Below are 17,115 nucleotides of genomic sequence, written 5' to 3'. Positions count from 1 at the left end.
GAACAGATGTATTTTGAAGAGATCAGAAACTGCTACTGTTCAGAAAAGTATTTGTATTATGGATGTAACTCAGTGTAACATATATGATGAGTCTTTTAAATGTTTGTAAGATCAGCCTATATTCACTTAAAAGTCCACCTAAGAAAAACCAAATTGATCTGATTTTAGGATTAGTAAACTTCTTGACATCCAAGTCCTGAAATGGACATGTAAAGCCATCTCTAAGGTGAAATTAACAATACCTTATCTCACAGAAGCACTGTGATGTTTCACTGTCAGCCTGGTACAAAGTGTTACATATTCTGTGACATTTTATTTTTCTAACTGTGAAACTGACTAGTACTGTGGTACTAATTAGTTGAACTAATTAATTCGTTTCAGTGATAAAAAGCAATCTAAACTAAAGGGACAAAATCACTGCATTTCTCACTCTTGAAAGCCACACAATTTAAGTGGGAAGAAGTATTTTTTTGTTATTATGGGTACAGGATGACTGTTCATCTAGACTTTTATTTGGAGAGCTTTGCTCTCTCCTAGTATTCGTTGACATCTGATAGTTTGCTATCTCAATCCACTGGTATTGCATCACAAGCAGTTCTGCCATTCTAGCTAAACAAAAATGTAAACTACCACCATAAAATTTACAAAGCAGAACCACTGTGATTAGAATAAAACAGAACAGCTCTTTTGGAAGGGACCTACAACAATCATCTAGTCCAACAAGGGTAAAGTCAAGCTGCATCCTTCTGCCTGTTAAGAATCAGATTTTTTCCCGAGACACTTGTCAGTCATTTTATGCAGGCATTCAGTGCTGCCCTGAGAAAAGCTGGTATTTGGTAGTGTCCCTAAAAGGAACTCACTATTCTATAGAGTAACTTCACAAATAAGTACTTCAACTGAGGAAAATATTACGGTACACTGGGAGAACAGTTTCAGTCTCTCTGATGCAAAATTAAAACCTGAGTGAGCACACAGCAAACTACTCCTCTTGTGAGATCTGCCAGAGAGCTCTTAGTAATCAGTGGAGCTCTCAAATGCTTTTTTGAAAGGATTTGCCTATCTGATTAAAGTATATCACAATTATTGTTTTTTAGGGGATGTCTGTATGACAGTCAAATGGGAAATTGTGAAGTTTTGATTACAAAAATATCTAGCTCAGGTATTAATAGCACTGTGTATGTAAGATCCTGGAGCTCAGGAGCATCCACTTTTACCAGCCTCTTCAAGCGACTTTGCAGCCTATTACAGCAAAACCACTATGAAATCATTGTTACACCTCACTGTAAGCTCTGTTGTGAATACAATAAAGCCACAGTTCAGGTTCATAGCACACCATTTTCTGGGGTTTACTATATTTGATAAGCATGTAAATGTTTAGGGCATAGATCATGCCTATGTTATTACTAAATGTCTTTACCTTTATTGCTCCATGCAGCTGGGTTACAACAGAACTCTTCTGCAACTTCATCTGCTGGCCATGAGCAGCATAGAGCTGCAATACTTCTTTAGTGCTTCCTCCAGCCAACCCTTGATACTATTTAAAATTTTTTTAAAAATCACAAAAAAAATCACAATAAAAATCACTTTGAACACTCATGTTTCCTGTTGCATTCTGTCCCTGACAATACCAACTCCACTACAATCAGTAGGGTTGCAATGGTGCCAAGCTGTGCCAATAAAGCCTACTCTGGGTCTTCAGAGATCACAGCAACCAAAGCAATTTTTAAAGGAAGTGAAGAAGAATGCTTTCTAGCAGTCTAAACTTACCTATTATGCAAAAGCAAATTTTATGGCCAACTGGAGAAAATTTTGAGACATTGAAATCAAAAGGAAAATAGAAATAATACAACTTTAAATATTTACAGACACGAATGCAAAAAAAGGTATCTCTGTAGAGATTTCTTGTGAAATTCTGCAATACGAAAGAATCTGTATTACAGTAAAAATGTAATTTTGTAATTTTCTGACAGTCCTGGTGCTTAAAATGAGCTGCAAGTTCTTAAGCTACTTTCCCCTGCCACCTGTTGACATCCATCACTCCTTAACCAGTACTAATTGCCTCTTCCTTTGTTTTTGAAACGCACTTGTCTCTTGCACAGACTTATTTCCTGCTTTATTAACACCATACATTCCGTGATTGCAATCCCCTGTTATTTAAAATAGAAAAGAATAGAAGAGTACAACAAAAGACATGAAAGAGCTAAATCTGCTCACACAATGGGTTTAATTCCAACCATCTGATAACAATAGGTAAAATGCAAACATTTAATTGCAGTTTAACTACAGATGATATCAGCAAAAACAGTGTAACATCCTACAGCTGTTAGGATAAACAAAGATTGTATTTCCAAAAAAAACAGTACTTCACTTATTGAAACCAGCATTTTCATGTGGCTTTTGCACCTTCACAAAGCATGAATCTTCTATTTACACATGCAACCAGAAGCTCTATACAACAATGCACCACCTTAGTACTAATATCAAAAGTTCTTACAAGAAAGACCAGAAGCCTTTTTTTTTTTTTTTTTAATTTTTACAGGCTTTAAGATACTGAGACTGACTCTATACAGTGTTTAGATGCTCTGAAAATCTAAGGATTTTCAAGACTCACGTTACTCAGATACAATATTTACAAACAGCTTCACAAAAATGCACAGGAGTAGTGCACCAGAATTAGTATCTCTAATCACACGTGAAAACTTAAGCATATCTATATAAGCAATTGCAGTAGCCAAGCCTTGTTGTTAAGGCAGCTTAGGGTAGCTAAAACCTCCTTTTAGCACCTAATCTGCACCATCTGCACAGATTCCCCTTGACCCTCCACATTTCTCAACACTGACGATAAAAGCAGAAAGGTCGATGCTATTGTTATTGCAGTCATCCCCTCATCACTTCCACTATCAAGTTCATCTTTATTGCAAATGTTGCCTTGATTTTGGGGTTTTCTCCACTAAAATAGTTTTAATATTTATCAGAGTTGTTCATAGGCCAGAACTTGCAAACCTGCGCTAAGGAAAAAATGGACTAAACCATTTTTATAGTCAGCTGTATTATAAGCAGAAGTGAAACTGAACTACTCATAGCTTTCTCCAAAGTGAAATCTCAGTTTTGCAATCAGATCCATTCTGGCAGATTTGGCTTTGTGTAAAGAAGGCTGCAGGATCAGGACCTCAAAGACTGCTAATAAAAGCAAGGGCTATGCAGGTAGATAAACAGACTTCCAAATTGGAAAAAACAGGACAAAAGGAGGTCTACCAAGAGAGAATCTGACTTCCTACGTTCAGTAACAACCCTTCCAGTATACTGCTGGGATAACAATAGCTGAGGCTGCAGAACACAGCAGAGGTGCTGAAATTCATCACTGTCTCAAGGATGTAAGGGACGGTCTAGAGCAGGAGATAACAGTTTAATGAGACTGATGCAACCCATAGATAAACATTTACACTGCAAATCCTAATTTATGGCAATCCTCATAAGTTTGTCTCCAAAGCTTCCCAACTCACTCCAGCCAAAACAAATCCAATTAGCTTTTACAAGTTAAGAACGAGACCTCTGTTAACCCTGGTCCCTGTGACTGAACATGTTACGGCTCAATCACTCAGGCATCTCCACCAGCAGATCTGAAGGATCAGGGAAAGACAAGTCAAGGGCAGCAGCTTTTCTCACCAGCACAGCTGGTAGAATATTAGGACATATGGTGCAATATTGCACAACCTTAAATAATACTAATTTCAATTAGTATTGTTTTTAATAGACAGTCTTCACTAAAGGTAAAACTATTTCATAGATCTCAGTTCAGCTCATATTTTCAGATTGCTGGGGCAAATTAACTAAGAAGAGGCAAGTTTTTAAAGTGTATTTAAATACCTGCCTGAATAGAAACATCAGTGCAAGGTTAGCTGCAAAGGATTTCACTTGACATTGTTTCTGATTCTTGGTGGTAACACTGCCCACACTCCTTGTGTGTCTACAGGCACCCATTTGTTCCAGCACATTTTTCAATAAAATGAAGGAGTGCTCTATTTCAAAAACAAGGCTTCATTCTCTAATACACAGGCAACTCCTTCCTACATCTGATACACCTCACTGACTAGAATAATTTATTTCTTGAGCTTGTGAGAATAAAAAATAATCAGCTGAAATACTTAAGGCTTTCAGTGAATACTGTAAAGCAGAACAAAGACAATAAAAACATTTCCTCAGAATAAATTAATGTTCTTGTGTATACCCAGCAAAACTCATTTCAGATATACCACCTGTTTCCAGTTAGACTTTGAAAAATGTTAAACCCACTTTTATCCACGGGTGTTAACAAACCCACATGGAGGGCAAATGGCTTCCCTGAGGTCACCCAAGCAGTTAATGTTTCAGCCCAGATTAGAAACTCTTGGCCAACAGTTTGCATCACTACTAATACCCACCACTGGCTTTGCTCCAGCAGCCTAGATCTATACTCAAACTTCTTTAAATCTCTGGAATGCCCCCTTTGAAGGCCCTAAACACTATCACAGGCTGCTCCTTATTTCAGTGAGGATCTAGGAATAACCCATGCTTCTGTAGAAGGATATAAGGAAATGAAGGCATCCAGCTGTTGCAGTATGCTCTGTGACAAGGTACACGTGCAACAATACCTCTTCTTTTCTAGACAAGTGTAACACCACTTCTAGGAACACACACAGCAGAGCATCCCTGGTAAGCCTACTAATAATGAAATGTCTCTCCTGCACTCTGTGAATAGTTCTTCTAAAGCATCATCCTAATTGTGTTTAAAAAGTATTCCTGAAAAGTCTGCCATTGTCTTTTAGACAAACATGCCCCCTGTAAGAAGAAAGAAATATTCCATATTTAATGCTTCCAGAGTCATTCCCTCAGTTCAGTTTTATAGATCTAAAACAATAGCAAATATTTAAATTTAAGCAAATTTCTAATTACTTAATCAGCCTATCATTACTGCTACCATTCATGATTTTGGAATGAAAGAAACACTGAGCCTTAATCCCTTCAACTGAAGAGTGCAAAACCTGAAAAGAGGAAGGCAGATTTTGATGTCTTTTTTTTCTATTTCCCCAAGAATTCTTATTGAAAAAAATGAACAACAGTCACCTCTGCAAGTTTTAGATGGAGAACAGCATTTTCAGTTTCCAGGACAACTATTCTTTCTTCTTTGGTCTAAGGAAGAAAACCCACCCAAATACACAAAAATTAAAATTAAAAAAATACGAGTCTGATTAACACCGTTTCATTCTGTTAGGCTTCATTATCATATTCCAATTTCTCAGACTTCTGAGATCAATGGACCACCTACCCCCATCTCCTAATCACAGTATTTATATACGAGCATGCAAAAATTAGGATAAACTCCTAATATTCATTTATTTCTATCCTTTCTGTTACATTGCTTGCTAGTGGTGGTACACGTTTTAATCCGCTTTTGCTTTGCGAAACCACCTCCTCCTGGCATTTTCCAGAACCCTGGTTCTTGGGAAAGCACTATTTCATTTATTTATACATGAGCATGTAAGTTTCCATTTCCAAGGCAGCACTATGAGAGATCTTCGACGGTGGCGCGGCCAGACGCTCCCTCAGCACAGGGGCGCCTCCCGAGAGCGCTGAGCGCCCGCCCGGGCCGGCGGCGGGGCCGGGGGAAGGAGCGCGGCTCACTGCTCTCTCTACTTCTATCGCAGCCCCAGCTGGAGCAGCCTCCCCGAACACGTGGGGGCCCAACAGGCCGCCACAGGCTGCCGGATTCGGTGTCCCCGCCTAGGACCGCGCAGGATTTGGGAGCGCCCTCCAGGCCCTCCCGCCCGGCGGCCGAGGCGCGGCCCCGCAGCACGTGCCCGCCCGCAGGCCCCGCCCCTCGCCCCCTCACGCGCAACCGCTGCTCCAGCTGCCGCAGGCGCTGCGCCCACACGGAACCCGGGTCGAGCCCGCGGCGGGGCCACATCATCCTCCCGGGTCCCGCGCCGAAGCGGAGCAAGAACTCCCGCGGCTCCGGCTCCAGCGGGGATTTAACCCGGGACGCGTCTGGGGCGGTAGCGCGGCTGCCATGGCGACGGGCCCGCCTCTTCCCCGCCCAGCGCTACGATTGGCTGAGCGAGCGCCACCGCCTGCCAGGCACACCCCGTCCCTGAGTGGCAGGGCCGCCAACCAATCCGCGAGCAGGGAGTGGGGACGGGGCGGGGCCATGGCGGGCGCCTGTGACGGAGAGCGCCCCCAGCAGGGCGGCTGAGCAGGGACCGGTCGTGCTGTCCGCTCCGTGTCCATTATCCAGAAGGGCAGCGGGATCCCTCCGCCTGCAGCGTCTCCGGGGACGAGTGACCTCAGAGGTCTTTATCCATTATCCAGAGGGGCTGGGGGATCCCTCCGCCTGCGGCATCCCGTGGGATAAGTGATCTCAGAGACCAAGGGTTAGGGCAGGGAGTGCAGGAATAGAAGGAAAGCCAGGAGCTCGCAAGGCTGGTGTACGGATACCGGGTTCCGGGGCCCAGGGGCACAAACGTCACACCAGCACAAAGGGAGAGGAGGAGAAGGACAGAGCCGAGAGCTCCCATATTGGCTACAGGACTTGCCCCCTAAGCAGTTGGTGATGTGTGCTTTGGGGTAAGGCTGTAAGGGCCACAAAGAAGATTAAGGGATAGGAACATCTGTTAGATGGATCGTGCTGGGGGATGTGCAGCCTGGAGGAAGGGAAGGCTGAGGGGGATCCAGTCAATATGTGCAAATACCTGAGGGGAGAGTATGAACACCACAGACAGTGCTCTGTGGTGCCCAGCGGTCAGGACAAGAAGCAGGAATGTGAGGGTAGTCAAACACTGGCACAGGCTGCCCAGAGAGATGATGGAGTCTCCACCCTTGGAGCTATTCAAACCCCAGTTAGACCCAGCCCTGAGCAAGCAGCTGTAGCTTTGACGCTGGGCTGGACGATGCACCACGGAGTCTGTTTAGTAACTGTGAACACAGCCGGTGTTAGAAGCACAAAGCCTGTGGGTTCAGGTGGTGTGGGAGTCCTGAGAGGCTGCCCAGAACAGGAGCTATTCATCCCGGCTATGGCTAGGGGTCTCACACTGAGGTTTCCAAGGCGAAAATGTGACATACATTAGCAATACTATTAAGTGATCTACTGTATTGCAGTGAAAGATTTACATGGTCTTGAAAGCAGTCATTATACTTTCTGGCTATAAAATATATAAGTATACCAGATACAGACATGTCAGCTTCTTGGAAGTGGGAAATAGCACTATTTTTGCACTACAGTTGTTTCAGGTTGTTTTGTTTTTTTTTTTTTAAACCAAAACCACCATGATAATTACAGAGGAATCCAGTTCTGCAAAATAGCAGTCTCAAGTTACTTTCTGCTGAACATGGCAGACGTGCTCTCATGCAGGCAGTAGAAAATCCAAAGACACACACCAGTGAATCCCGCCATGTGTGGCACAAAAGGGACAGCGCTCCTCTGCAGAGGAACCCAGATACAGCCCATCTATCACAGACCAAACCAAACACGCCTGTGCAGCTCTATCCACCATCTTCTGGGATCCTGCATCTTCAACAAGTTGCTAGAATCTGTAGCCTCCGTTTAAAAAAAAAGACCCATCTGAACGGTTGCAGTTGGGTTTGGCACACTAAAGTGTAACTCAGCAGTTCCTCCTTGCAACTAGTTCTGCTTTGATGAAAAATGAGAACTGACAAATGGATGCAGGCTAAAAAGAGTTCAAAAGTGCTGCAATGATGTGGATGTTACAAGATGTTGGCACTAAGTAAGGCAGACAAGATTTTAATCAACATCAGCTATTTTGGGGAGGATGACTTAGTTGCTTGCAGGGTGTGACTCACAGTTCTTGACAATGAGCTGTGATTTTATATGTAATGCTTGTCCTGCAGCAGCAATCAAGTCAGAACAATGGTTTTTTCCAGCAAAACTCAACTTCATCTCAGAAGGATCACCTCTGAAGTGTAATGGTTAATCTCTCCCTTACTGTGGATTTTACCCACTCTTAATGAGATTAAGGATCTTGTTTCTGTAGGTTGTAACAATACTTAATTTACTATCACTCTTTTAAGTAGTAACCTAAAACTGAGCATCCACTACTCTAATTTAGTAATTTCTCTGAGCATCTCTGAAGATCAAATAGTACTGAAAATTGTCCCATCAGTATAAAAACAACAAATCACAGAATGATGTGTAACTCATCGTAACAGCAGCAAATCTCCTTAGGGATCTTCTTTCTATTTCCAAAGCTTAGGAGAGGTTGCTTGATGGGCAGGTAACAAAACAGCCTGTTGGTGAGACCTAGGCAAGAAACGAATATAAAATCCAGATATCTTCTGGAAATGCTGCCAGACTGTAGTCCAGCACACCCTTCTACACTATTATCAGCTTTGAATAATATTTTTTCCCCAAACTTTTACCAACTTGATCCTGTATTTCCCCTGCAAATGCAGGGCCCTGCCATATTACAGATCCTTCTGTGGAATTTCAGGGCCAGAAATTTAATGAAATTGTCTAAATCCACATTTAACTCTTAATTTTAGCATCAGTGAAATACCATATGTGGATTATAAATCTGTCAGTGGATTATAAATCTTAGGATACTGTTAAGTAGGCATTGTCTTGCATACTTCTGATGCATTTCCCTTTAACCCCAGCAGTGGAAGCAACAAGACCTAAGAGGTTCCAGTTTCGGCAACTTCTGCTGAGTTGTCCATTACAGCATTCCTAAATGCAATAACAAGAAACACGAGGGGTAGAAGAGCATTTGGGAAAAAGACCAGGAAAGAAGGCCATTATCCCTCTTCTGCCAAACACAGAGAGATTCTGCTGTATGCCTCTGCATTTTCTACTGGCTGTATGAGGTGGCATTCTCCATACTCAGCAGATGGTAATTGAGACTTCTGTACTGCACAGAGCCTGTAAACATTACTTGGTGAAGCTGTAAATACTTCATTCCACATTTTTTGGGAACTGTAGTTCAGTTCTGAGCCCCTGTCAGTAACAATAAACTGAGATTCTCTGGGCGGGTGTAGTGCACTGTGGTCTCTTTAAGTTTAGCTGCCATGACAGCTGGGAAAGAAGTCAGCCAACTCCAAAATTTAACCTGTGAGGCTTTGCCTTCTGGGCCACACAACCAGTATCTGACCCCAAGAGAGCAGTTTCCTTTGATTAACAGGAGGAAGAGCCAATCCTTATTGTCACTGAGTGTGTTTTAAGACTGTTATTACTGAAGCTCATTTTTTACCAGCAGTATGTTTTGTGTTACCTAATTGAATTAGGAGGTAAAGAACAGTCTTCTTTATTCTGCTACTTGTGTAGTCACTGCTTGATTTACAAACAGCAATCTGTATGATCAAATATATTGCTTATTATTTCAGGGAACAGAATGCATACTATGGACTTCGTCAACATCTTCCATTTCCCTGTCTTTTCCTCAAAAAGCAGCAAGATTGTAGTACAGACTACCTAAAGGAGTTGAAAAACAGTGTATATGGATGATAGGTGCAGAAGGGAGAATTTAACACAGGTGTTGCCTCTCGGAGGCGTAGCGACCTGGTTCAGGAACGGTACGACAACCACCTCAGGTTGTTCAGGCCATCAGCTCACAGGCACCAATGTGGTGGACGGCAAATGGCGTTTATTCATGGGTTACATAGGGTTAAATAACCTGGGTTTACCGCGTCACTTCCTTCTGGTCAGGTATTACCTGTAGAGGGGAGGGGTTCTACCTGTCCCGAACAACACGGTATCTTCCGAACGCCTGTCCCTAATCTCCTACATTTCCCCCCTGCCCTCTCCTGAATTATCCACACACAGGTTTAAAATAATTAGTTTTGTAGAGAGCTGACTGCATATTTAACTGTAACTTCACAGTTATCACCGTGTCAGTAGAAACACCAAGAGCTACGCTGCCCCGGCTGCCAGCTCATGCCCCTAAAGCAAAGCAGCTGCTGCACTGCCCAACAGCATCGCACGGGTGTGCTCACTGAGCAAACCTGACCTGAAGGCGTAGCCCAAAGCTTTCTCCCACTGAAAATGCATTACCACTTCTGCACATCACACACAGTTCCTCTCTCAAACCCCCTGGAATACTTTGGTCTGGAAATAAAACGTTCTATGACAGAGTTCACAGCTGCAGTAACTACAGACTCATCAAATACACCACTTTTTGCTTGTGCTGGCTCTTTTCTCTTGTTTAGACTGAGGGGCTCATACACAAAGGGCAATGGATTGTTTCCATTTTATTCCAGGCTAGACATTCTACATTCAAAATTAAAAGTTGAGTTCTTTTGAGATTATAGGTGGCTCTCAATCCCCATCTTCAGCATATGTACAGCTACAGCAGAAGGCATCACAGCACTTCACAGGGGCCTGGCTCCCTCCCCAAGCAGAGCTTGAACTGACTCCCATTAAACCACAGCACTCCCAATGGAGACTCTTCATATACTATTTACTTTTCCAAAAGATGCCATGTTCTAGGTTACTCTTTGCTGTTAGAAAAACAACTTTTCACTTGAGAAAGATACAAATACAGTATGACTAGTCTGTAGAGTCGACCCCACTGATATTTACTACTTCATAAGTTGCTGGTTAAGCTGTAAAAATCGCTTCTTTCAAGTCAGCACTATAGGTATTAAACATTAGGCTAAAAAATTCTCTCTGGTTAGGGAAGGTCAGCCTCCTTTGTTGATTTTCCATGTAAAATTAATTTGAGGTTTTCATCCACTTATTAGGAGATACACTGACTTTGCTTGTAAATACATTTTAGGAGGGAAGGCAAGGCAAAACATATTAAGAGCCCCTCTGGTTTATGATGATGTTGTTAGGAATGCAGAATTAAATAAGAGTACAAAAAACATTTAATGCAAAGTTAAATACAATACAAACTTTATTAAAAATAGGTTGCAAGTGAAATACAGTAGAAATGGGAAACTACAGCAGTTCTGATGTTTTTCAAATAATGCACAGACAAATATGAAAAGCACTTTTACACATATTCACACTTGACCCGAATGCCCAATAGCGGCCAAATCCACTCAACTGAAGGTTATAGGTATTTTTTTTGCTAAGCCTTTTTCAGTCTAGCAGCAACAGTAATTCAGCCACAGCATAAGTTTTTTTCCTCAAGAAAAATTTGTCACTGTAAGGCTGCTAGTGTTCTCAAGATAAATTGGGAGAGGCTTGCTTTTCCTGATGAACAGACATAGCAAGCATGCAGATCCTTCATTAACACTTTGAAGCAGTTTAATCTTCTACTTCATATTTAACAGGTGAAACGGTAAAAGCACACTTTCAAATAAGAAACCTGAAATACGTAAAAAATATTTACACTCCAATTTTCATTAACTTGCATTTATTTATCATACAACTCTTATTAAAAGTGATTTCTTTCCTAAGGCAGTGAAAGTCTACCCCTTTGTATTTGGAAGTGTGCACAAATCCCTAAATATATATTTATAAGAGAACAATATGATACAGGAAAAAAAATCATCTAAAGCCAGTAAAGGGCTTTGTCAAATAGAAAATTTGTTTGGAATCGCAATATATATTGTCTTAACATCACACAATGAGAAAGATTCTGATGAGGTCCTTATTCCCAACATCATCAGCCACATAAGCATAGCTGAAGAAATAGTGGGAGGAAAAAGATTAACAATTTAAAATTAAATAAGGCTATAAGTGTGAAAAAATAGCTTGAACTGCCAAAAAGGCTTTCAGTACAACAGTAACAGGATGTCAGTAAAGCCAGCTAGACTGAAGAAGAGCTTGCTAGCAACTGCTTCTCAGTGTGAGCAGAGATGGTTCCTTGCCAGCACACCAGCCCTGTTAATGACCTTACGAACATTCCCACTTCCAGACTGCAGCATTGTATTTGATGCTTTACACTTCAGTCTTCTTCTCTAATGCCAATTCGTATCTCCATAGAAAAAAAATAATCTATTGCTGAACTGGTAATAACAGACTTATCAATACTGTTCCATGCCTAATTGCCCAATTTCTCAGAATTTCTCAGAAAACATACCCATCTGTTCTGCTCACCTCGTAACTGGAATCCTTGCCTTTAACACACTACTAACATTTTGGTCCTAGCTGATGAAGGGCCACTAAGTGTAGCCTACTGTCTATTGCTTATGTAATTTTTAATGAAACAGTTATCCAAAGGTTTTTCACATTTTTCAAAGTCTGAAGCACATATAGTGGGGATGCATCAACATAGACTTTTGCATAACTACAGGTAAAATCTTAGGCATCCATTTTAGACCCAACAAGTACATAGGAATAGAAACATTTCTATTCCAAGATTCTATCTAGAGAATGTGTGTTATGCCAGTACTGAGTAATGGTAAGATCTGTATTGATATGCTGATCCTTCTATGAACACCATTCAGTATGTAAAACTTGCATATGAAATCTTATTTAAGGTGGCCCAGACATTGGCTTCTTGTCAAACAACCTAAAATACTAATTGCTAGTGCACAGTTTAGTTTAGGCAGTTCAAGCTATTCTCACTCTCTCTGCTCAGCAGCTAAAACAAAAGTGTGTCTGTGAAACACCAGGAAACAGAACTTATCTTTGACAAGTGCTACTTGGTCTGGTGCAAAAGAACTTAACCCCCAAAACAGAAAAAAGTTACCTTCACGTGATTCATATCTTTAAAATTTTACAGTGCTTTCATTGTATAAACCACAAGCTCCTGGCAAAGTAATCAGTTTTCTTGCTATTGCAACATCTCTAAGTCTTAATTAACAGTCTTAGATATAGAGGAATCAAAGTCAGTCCTTTCAGAAAACATTCATTTTCTGTTCATACTTAGTAGTGTGCCCCCAATCTCAATCCCTCAATTTGGAAATCATCCGTTACATCTCATAAGGTGCTTTAATCTTATTTTGTGTTCAACTCATTTTCCAGTTCCATTAGTTTCCTAGAAGCTTTTACTTTATTGGATACATCCTGACCCTGTGAAAAAAGTCGCTGGCGTTCCCTGAACGTCAAGTTTTCTGGTGCTCCAGGTAAATCTGCATCTTGACTGGAAAGGAAACAAAAAGTATTTTTTATAATTCTCATCTACAAGATCCTTAAACATAGTAATTCTTGATGACATGTAATGACAGCTTCTTTGACTACAGCAAAGGAGTCTTTGTTTCTGTTCTGAAAGGTTTTGTTCCTCACACATACCTTTAACTCTGACATTGTGCTATCACTTAAGAGAAATTTATAACTTGACCATTTATTGCACGTCAAAATAAATGGAAAGGCTGGCCAATTTTCAACATGCATGGCAGGTATAAAGTAAGGCTCTCTCTGTATTAGCACAGCATTACTGCTTTGGCCAAACTAGCAAGCTTTTCTGTGGTGGCACATTTCTAAGAAAAAGCACTGTGTGAGACATATATACAGCCTGTATTATTTATGCTTATTACAAGTTTGGTAAGAATCCCACTGGAGAGGTCCTGTTCAGATTTATAAATACACCTAAACCAGCTGAAGTTTTTCATTTACAGTAATCATTTGGTTTACTTAGTTGTAGTGCCAAAATTTGTTGCTGTTTAGCAGGGCTTCAGATCATCTAAGGACTTGTGGAGAGAACTTAGTTGTGTTTTATAGTAACCCATAACAGAGCCAACTGCAGAACTCTTGAGCAGCCCCCAGAGATACAACGATGACAACAGAAAATACTGCAGAAGTTAGCCAATCAGTTGTATAAAAGTTAATGGACTCCTGTATATCACCTTTTAGATCTTTTGTCTCTTGGATCCCGATAAACTTCCCCAGCAGCTGCTCCTGTAGATCCAGTGTATGAATTTATTCCTTATGCAAAAGAAAGAAGTTTAAGGACAGCAGTTACAACACAAAAGTTTTGTACTGTAGTCCTCCAAAAAAGGTGCAGTGCTTCTTTCAAGAAACAATCTCAAATAAGAATCATAATTAATTAGAGGTCATCTGATCTCTAGAATATTTAAACCCAGTACTATTTAATTACAACCCTCTTTAAACAGCTTAATTTTTTTGGTTCCGAATTTCGAGTCAGAACCCATTTTGTTTAGATTATCCAGCACATGCCAAATCATGGTCTTTATCTTATTATGGCTTATTGTAAGACAGACATTAGAAGCTGTTCAAGGAGATGAACAGAAAGAGCAACACTCTTCATTATCCTGTGACAAGCTCCACAGAAAGTAAGTTAGCTGCAGCGCCTCTCTCTCTGAGGCTAAAAGTAAGCAAAGATTAGTATATAACATCTTTGCAATTCAGCAGAATTAGAATTTTAGTCTCTGTTAAGTCTGAGTAAGCAAACTGTATCACTCAGAAGATGCCTCTTTCCTCCCGTCCCTATATTTAAATTTCAAGCAACTCTTGCAGCACTGCACCTTTAAGCTGATATAACACACAGGTTTTACACATTATATTAATTCTTTCTAAAGGCCACAAGACACAACCTTTTATTTCCAATCAGAAGTTTAATAATTTAATTTATATTTAAGACCATATTCTCTTATTAACTATCAGGAAAAGAGTAAAAAGAAGTGTCAGCACACTACTCAGATTTGTCTTCAGTCAGTTCTGGTCTCAATATCGTACATGTTATGTCTTGTGAACCTTCTTTGGTACAAAAGGAGATGTTTGCTTCTTCCACTGGTACATCTAACTTCTCAGAAATATTCTGTAATACACAAATGAGGCTGGAACACAAAAGCCAGTTTAGCTCATGTGTTGTAGGCCAGATTTTTTACACCAAAAATTTGCAGCAAACCAAATCATGCTAGGTATGCCAGGCATATGAAGACTTTTTTCTTCTCAGTTGTGAGTCTTACATTCCTGTTTAAGTACTGCCTTCCCTAGTTTGAAAAGGCTGGATGCACAAGCTGCGGTTCATAGTTTCATTTGCATTAGGATAGTGGTTTTCATTTGGGTGTTGACTTTTTCTTTAGTGAGCTGACAGACCCAATGGTCTTAAGAGACCCAGTGGAAGAAGGCACGAGAGCAAAATTTGCAGAAGCGTGGTTTACTAGAGTTAACACTCAGAACAGGAAAGAGCTGTAAAGGACAGGAATGTAACAGAGTCAGCGAGATGGGAGATGGTCAAACTGCACAGTGAATTCTGCATTTTGTGCAAACGGCTTTGTACGTTACGCAGGCAGTCTTCATAGAAGCTTGAGCAATCAAGTGAAGTTAACCTGTTCTCATAGCTATTTTAAAAATTATGAAATAAGAGTATTCAGAATTAGTTGTATGGTTTATGAATTAGGCTATTAAAGGCGAAGCATCATACTACAATATTCCTTAATTGTTACCAAAACCCTGACCAAATCTTTGTAAATTGTCCTTTTGATTGTTTTCCAGGAAAAACAAATGTGCACACACAATACCACTGAACGTTTCACTTTCCTGAGATTAATTTTTCAATTAAAATTAACAGAAAGCAGGATTAGAAATGCAATTATATATGAAATGGCATTCTGGGTTTTGGATGATGGGAGGCAAGGGAGAGTGGTGGTGACAACTAGTGACTGATGGCTCTAGGGTTGCTTAATTCATTACATGTACAGCCTTCAAAGTGCCAAATAAGGAAGGAAAGCAAGGGCTTTTGGAAGCCTACATGCTGTGATGGAAGGCACATTTTACTCTTTATTACAGTTAGTTTCAATAAGAATTTCTAGAAAAAGAAAGTGCTTTGAAAGAAAAAATTCAGTACAGTCATACAGTACCAAAGCTTCATGTCAAAGCCTGCCATTTCAGAATATTCTTAGTTCTTTGAGATATTCAGTGTTCAAATGCTGAAGTCCTTCTGATAGAAAACTGGCTGTGGGTTTATCAGTGGCTTCATGTGCACGGTGGATAGGCATAATGGTAGCACAGAGGAGGTAGCATCCCGAATGTCTGCTTATACTGCAGTCGAATGAAAACACACTGAAAAGCTAAAACCTTCCCTCATCTTCCTTTAAGATTCAGAAGCTATTACAGAGCCAGACAGATGGGCTTGCAGAGAGAGGCTATTACCACAGAGACTACTACATCCTGAGATCTCACAGGCAACACCAGCGTAAATGACCAGGCTTCCCCCACCTTCACACAATAATCAGTGTGGATACTTTTTTTATGTAACTTGGGTGTTGTGCTGACCCCAAACAGTGGAACTACTAATCATCAACTGCACCAGTGGGACAGTAATTGTAATTCAGCTAAACTGTCCCTTCAGCAGTATTAAAAGCTATGCAATACTGTGCAGAGCTTCTCTTCAGCACCGGAAGCAGTCCAACTGTAGCAGAAGCTAATTTGCCCTGCAAAGGAAAGGATGCCTTGCTGGAAAATGACTACTTGAGCCTCAACTGAAAAGGATGTGGACAAGCTCAGCGGCCTCATATATGTCCTAAGTCAGATTCATATACTACTGCAGCTGGATTAGAAGTGCTTCTAATAGATGGAACCTATTTGGAGGCTCATGTCCTCCCTATGCTGAGGGCACACTGCTGAATAAAGCAAGTGAGCGATTTTCCTAATTTGTTACGTGGCCAAGAAAGTGATGAGGGATATAACATCCACCTGTGCCACTGAGACTTGAATCCAGCAAACATGTTAGCCATACAGCTAGAAGCCAGCATAAACACTTTCCCTTGGGATCTCGGGTGACTTGCTACCCTTTTCATTTTAGAAGGATGATTTGATCACCTGGAGTTGGTTGTCAAGCACTTACTAACCTCCAGCATAAGCAAAAAGAATAAACTAGGAGAATGTAATGGCCACAATTTCCTTCAAAAGAATAAAACAAATGTAGAAGTACCAGCAGATGCCACTGTTTAAAGACGAAGTATTATATGAATAAAGAGCAAACTTATCAGAGTGAGACATACTCAAAGAGTCAAGTATACAAGATCTCTCCTATACAGCAGCAATTTTTAAAAATCCCAAAACTTTAGATTGAATTGGCTTTGAATTCAGGAATATAGCTCAACTAGTACTCTGCAAGTAAAATATGGTGCTGAAGTTACTGGCAGCTAGAGCTCTAACTGAAATTAAACTCCATTATGGTTGGCCAGATGGAGTTGCACAACAAGATGAGGAGTCAAAGAAACACAGAGGTGGGGAAGGGAAGGGAAGGGAAGGGAAGGGAAGGGAAGGGAAGG

At 40.8% G+C, this 17,115-nt stretch overlaps 2 protein-coding genes across 29 annotated transcripts in view; both read right to left on the bottom strand.

The window, feature by feature from the left end:
• The window catches only part of KIF25 (kinesin family member 25), a 41,114-nt gene extending 35,055 nt beyond the window's left edge, over positions 1 to 6,059 (bottom strand). The window contains exons 1-3 of one of the 5 annotated variants that reach the window (XR_006015548.1): positions 5,870 to 6,059; positions 5,104 to 5,169; positions 1,418 to 1,534 (exon numbers count right to left, since the gene is read on the bottom strand). Coding sequence is in view for 3 of the 5 variants with exons in the window: in XM_042025147.1 (XP_041881081.1) it covers positions 1,418 to 1,534; positions 5,104 to 5,169; positions 5,870 to 5,947 (261 nt within the window). In the remaining 2 variants the exon portion in view is untranslated. The remainder of the gene's footprint in view (positions 1 to 1,417; positions 1,535 to 5,103; positions 5,170 to 5,869) is intronic. The other 4 variants (XM_042025147.1, XM_042025150.1, XM_042025148.1 and 1 more) reach the window with 4 other exon arrangements.
• Positions 6,060 to 10,862: 4,803 nt separating this feature from the next.
• The window catches only part of AFDN (afadin, adherens junction formation factor), a 119,947-nt gene continuing 113,694 nt past the window's right edge, over positions 10,863 to 17,115 (bottom strand). For 23 of the 24 annotated variants that reach the window (XM_042025121.1, XM_042025135.1, XM_042025142.1 and 20 more), the window contains 2 exons: positions 13,723 to 13,801; positions 10,863 to 13,019 (listed from right to left, as the gene is read on the bottom strand). In XM_042025121.1, coding sequence (XP_041881055.1) covers positions 12,875 to 13,019; positions 13,723 to 13,801 — 224 coding nt within the window. In that variant the 3' untranslated portion in view covers positions 10,863 to 12,874. Of the gene's footprint in view, positions 13,020 to 13,722; positions 13,802 to 17,115 lie in introns of those variants that run through there. The other variant, XR_006015547.1, reaches the window with a different exon arrangement.

Source organism: Corvus kubaryi, unplaced genomic scaffold (assembly GCF_017639235.1).
Source record: "Corvus kubaryi isolate FWS band 111438036 unplaced genomic scaffold, C.kubaryi_AGA036_p1.0 37266, whole genome shotgun sequence".
Classification (NCBI taxonomy): Eukaryota; Metazoa; Chordata; class Aves; order Passeriformes; family Corvidae; genus Corvus; species Corvus kubaryi.
Note: the sequence above shows the minus strand (reverse complement) of the source record. Positions and strands in the feature narration are given on the sequence as shown.